The 4,365-nt window shown below is 49.9% G+C and overlaps 2 protein-coding genes and 1 long non-coding RNA gene across 3 annotated transcripts in view; 1 reads left to right on the top strand and 2 right to left on the bottom strand.

Annotated features, from left to right (window-relative positions):
- Positions 1-1,933, bottom strand: part of HERC1 (HECT and RLD domain containing E3 ubiquitin protein ligase family member 1) — a 113,081-nt gene extending 111,148 nt beyond the window's left edge. Inside the window, exon 1 of the mRNA XM_017816915.1 lies at positions 1,628-1,933. The gene's annotated coding sequence lies outside the window, so the exon portion shown is untranslated. The remainder of the gene's footprint in view (positions 1-1,627) is intronic.
- Positions 227-1,993, top strand: LOC108498337. The gene is made up of 3 exons (XR_001875147.1): positions 227-465; positions 545-732; positions 1,929-1,993. It is a non-coding gene; the product is annotated as an uncharacterized LOC108498337 (long non-coding RNA).
- A 1,630-nt stretch (positions 1,994-3,623) lies between these two features.
- Positions 3,624-4,365, bottom strand: part of LOC108498260 — a 3,934-nt gene continuing 3,192 nt past the window's right edge. Inside the window, exon 6 of the mRNA XM_017816738.1 lies at positions 3,624-3,746. Coding sequence (XP_017672227.1) covers positions 3,624-3,746 — 123 coding nt within the window. The remainder of the gene's footprint in view (positions 3,747-4,365) is intronic.

Below are 4,365 nucleotides of genomic sequence, written 5' to 3'. Positions count from 1 at the left end.
TGTGTTCTCTCAGCTTGCCAGGAGAGCCTCGCTGAGCTCACTGGATTCTCAGACTACCTGCTCTGGAAGGTCCCACATAACACAACTTTTTTCATGAGGAGAAGTTGCCTACCACAGCCTCAGAGGAGGGATTTTCCCTGATTCTTGCACTAGGGAGTGGGAGAGAATCTAATTCTTTTCACAGGAGTTCCCTGATATGGGGGTGCAGAGTCAAGAACAGCCCAAGCCCTGTGGGGACTGTTCAGTCGCCCTCCTGGAGCCCAAAAGATTCCCCCAAAGTCCTGTTATCTGGTGGAACTGAAAGCCCCAGAGCTGGAAGGCTCCTGTCAGTGCCCTCTGGAGTGATAAGAGTTTTATCACGCAGTGTGTCTCTGCCAGGCTACGCTTTGCAGAAGTGGTGACAGAAGGAGAAGGAACCATGACATCCCTCACAGCCTCAGGAGGGTGTTTATGTACCACTTGCAAGTAAATAACACCTTGCAGGTAGGTAATACCTTGTCAGCTGCTTCCCCTTCAGTGTATTGTCCATTTCATATCCTTTTAGGGGGCAAAGAAGGTGCCACCCTGATAATCACCACTCCAAACAAAGGCATGAAGCTGATTCAGTGATATACAATGAACCACTCACCCGAGTCCTGCACAACCATCAGCAATCTCCCAAAACTCAGCCCTCTGATTTTCAGCATGTTTTCTGAGAAGCTCCAATGTCAGCAAAAGCACTAACTAGGACAGGTCAGTCACTTACTTTCCTTTCGAAAATTCAGCTGTGTCTCCCAGATTAACATTGCTCTGCCAGGGACTTCCAAAGCTCCTGCAGATCCTGCAGTTTATTAAAGACCAGGCACCCCCTCACATGTGAGCAGTAACAACAGCAACAAAGGGAGGGAGACAGACAGGCACTTCAGATCACAGCAGGTTGTAAGCACTTTAATTAATTTTAATTACAAAAATTGCTTGGAGCTGAGGCATTGCAGGCTGCCAGTGCAGGTTTGGTCAGGAAGAGCCTGTCCCCAAAGGCATTGAAGGTCATCCCCCAAACTTGCAGGCAGCATTGCCATTTTTGTCACACTGGGGTGCTGCTGTGTTTTCATTTCAGGTTAAAGTTGGCAGGAGAGACTTTTATTGCCCTTTTTTGTTAACAGAAGAGTTTTCTAACAGCAAAGGTTGAGTGGTGTGAGAACACCTTGCTGGGTCTGCCTTTAACACTGCACATAACTACTTGCACAGACACCCAAGGCAGGTGGGCCAGTGGTGAAACAGCCTGGGTTGCCCCACACCCTTCTTTGGCCCATGGAGCTTTCTGTGACCTGAACTTCTCAAAAGTGAAACCCATCTGAACAGCCCATTAGGTTTTGCTTTACTCAGTGGAGCCAAAGCCATTAAAAAGAACAAGTGTTGTGTTCACCATCAGCAATGGGAAAAAATTCTCAGTCCCGTTTCTAGCAGCCCATAGCCTCTTGATTTTCCAAACAGAATGGACATCTGGAATTCTCCCAGAGTGACTTTTTAAAGAAATAAACAGCCAGTGCTCCTTGAGATGAAAAAGCTGAGTGGAAGTACAGTTTGGGGTAAGGAGAACAAGGCAAGAAATCTGCTGCAAAAGTGAGACAGTAAGAAAGGAACCCACATGGTCTTGAAAACTTCCTCCTTCTTGGACAATGCAGAGAAGTGTCCAGGCACATTTATCTTCACTCTGTTCCTCAGAGACTTTCTTCAGAGGCCTTTTCCTTCCAGATATTCCTACAGAGGGTCACTGCTGTTTCTCAAGTGATTCAGGCCCTGCCTCCCCTGCCCCATCTGCCCCAGACTGTACATTCCTAAGTGGAACATACCCACTGAACTTATATTTTCTGCCTCCTTGGCACTTATGCCGCAAAAACAAACCTTTCATTTTCACGAAAACTGCCTCACTCTTTTTTTCCCCACAGTACCTTATGGACAGTGTAAGCTGGCAGATTTTCCCTCTGAACATATGGATCTCACTGATAAAGCCTATCTCCAGCACTTAGTCCGTGCTGTGCAGTCTGTGCCACCTCAGCTGCATCCCACCCGTGTTTGGGAGGCTTTAAAACCCTTCCACTAAAACAAAACAGCAACTTGGAGATGTGTTAATGTTCAAAACCCCTAGTGTGATTCTACAGTTATTAATTAGCACATCCAACAAGGTGCCTGCCCTCTGAAGGGCATTAAAATCCCATGAGACAGAGGCTGAAGAGCAGGGACCTACTACACCGGGTTAAGCTGAACAGCTGGAGGTGTTTTTCAGCACCATTAAAAATAAATAAATAAACCTTTTCAGCTGCTTTTCAGCCCCTTGTCGTGGCTCTCAAATCATTCTAAACATGACAGAAAAAAAAATTCCATCATTATTAAAGGGCCCTCGGTGACTCACAGAACAAAAGCTGCACACCTGAAGTGTGACTCCTCTTCAAGTCTCCTCTCCTTCCGTGCTGGACTGAGCTGTGGGGGAGTGACTGCCTCTGGAGGCTGCCCTGGACTGTCACCTGGGATCAGGCACCAACCTGCTGCCGTGGGGATGACCGAGGCTTTCACTCAACACAGCCACAAGAGGTACTGTTGCCACATGGCTCAGGGATGTGGAGGTTGCTTTGCTCACTGCCCTGGTGCTGAGGGCTCCCAGCTGGGCAGGTCAGAAACACGAGACCCGATCTGCATTTCAGCTAAAATCAAATTTATAAGGGCTGTTGTTCGCTTTTTTCAGCCCTGCGCTGAAACTGCCAGCCCAACTCCCAAAATTCCACATGGACGAAGATTGCTCCCAGATAAAAGGTGTCAGGACAGAAAGCTCTTGCTGCCCACGGAGTGCCCACGCTGGCCAAACAACTGCACCAGAAAGCCAAAGGTTGCAGGCTTTCTTTGCTGGGGAGAAGGGCTGTTGTTTTCTTTTTTCAGCCCTGCACCTGTCAGCCCGATTCCCAAAATTCCAGATGGATGAAGATTCCTTCCAGACAAAAGGTGCCACCGCAGAAAGCTCTTGCTGCCCACCGACTGCCCAGGATGACTCTTCAGCTGCAACAGAAAACCAAAGGTTGTAGACTTTCTTTACTGGGATAAGGGCTCTTGTTTGCTTTTATCAGCCCTGCACTGCAACTGTCAGCCCGACTCCCAAAATTCCAGATGGAAGAAGATTGCTCCCAGACAAAAGGTGCCACACCAGAAAGCTCTTGCTGCCCACCAAGTGCCCAAGTTGGCCCACCAACTGCACTTGAAACTGCACCTAAAGGTTCCAGGCTTTCTTTCCTGGGGATAAGGGCTCTTGTTTTCTTTTTCAGCCCTGTGCTCAAACTGCCAGCCTGACTCTCAGTATTCCATACAGATGAAGATTCCTTCCAGACAAAAGGGGCCACCACCGAAAGCTCTTGCTGCCCACGGAGTGCCGAGAGTGGCACACCAACTGCACTCGAGAGATGGAGGGTCAGGGCTTTCTTTCCTGGGTGGAAGGGCAGTCGTTAGGGTTAGGATTAGGGTTAGGATTTTGAATTAGGGTTAAGTTTAGGGTGAGGTTTAGAGTTAGTTACGATTATGGTCAGGGTTAGAGTTAGGGACAGGGTTAGGTTTAGAGTTACAGTTTGTTTTAGGGTTAGTTAGGGTTAGGGTTAGATTTAGAGTTTAGGGTTTGGGTAATGGTTCGGTTTAGGGTTAGGGTTAGGGATAGGGTTACGGATTTGGTCAGGGTTAGGCTGTCCAATTGCCAGAATTCCATATGGATGAAGATTCCTCCCACGCTAAAGATGCCAGGACAGAAAGCTCTTGCTGCCCATGGAGTGCCCAGGCTGGCCCACCAACTGCACCTGAAACCCAAAGGTTTTAGAGTTTCTTTCCTGGGGGAAAGGGCTGTTGTTTGTTTTTCAGAGCCCTGTGCTGAAATTGCCGCTCCTGCCTTCCATCCCCTCACGATTTCCCCTCAGGGCTTCCCACTCCCTTGTCCCGGCAGGTCCTCTGCAGCGCCTCAGCCCTTTATTATCTCCCAGTGCCCCATCCCCTCAGGCTCTCCCCCAGCCCCACCAACCTGCCAAGCAGCAGCACAGTCCTGAAGGAGCTCCACAGGAGCTGGCTCAGGAGGCACCTCCCAGCCCTCAGCAAGCCAGACAGCAGCACACGGGCAGGCCACAGATGCTGCTTCCCGGCTGGCACAGGGCTTGTGGCCACCTCTGAGGACCAGCTTCTCAGGGATCCCCACAGCTCCAGGCTCTGCCCATCTGCTCTGCTGGAAGTGTTGAGGCTCCAGCAGAACCCCCCAAGGCCAAGGGCCTTTTGGGCACTTTCCCTGCTCCACTGCACACCTGGGCAAGTGTTGCTGAGCACAAGGGCCCTTTTCCCCCTCTTCCCCTCTGTGGGCACCAG

This window comes from Lepidothrix coronata, unplaced genomic scaffold (genome assembly GCF_001604755.1).
Source record: "Lepidothrix coronata isolate B3197 unplaced genomic scaffold, Lepidothrix_coronata-1.0 Scaffold58, whole genome shotgun sequence".
In the NCBI taxonomy this organism is placed as follows: Eukaryota; Metazoa; Chordata; class Aves; order Passeriformes; family Pipridae; genus Lepidothrix; species Lepidothrix coronata.
Note: the sequence above shows the minus strand (reverse complement) of the source record. Positions and strands in the feature narration are given on the sequence as shown.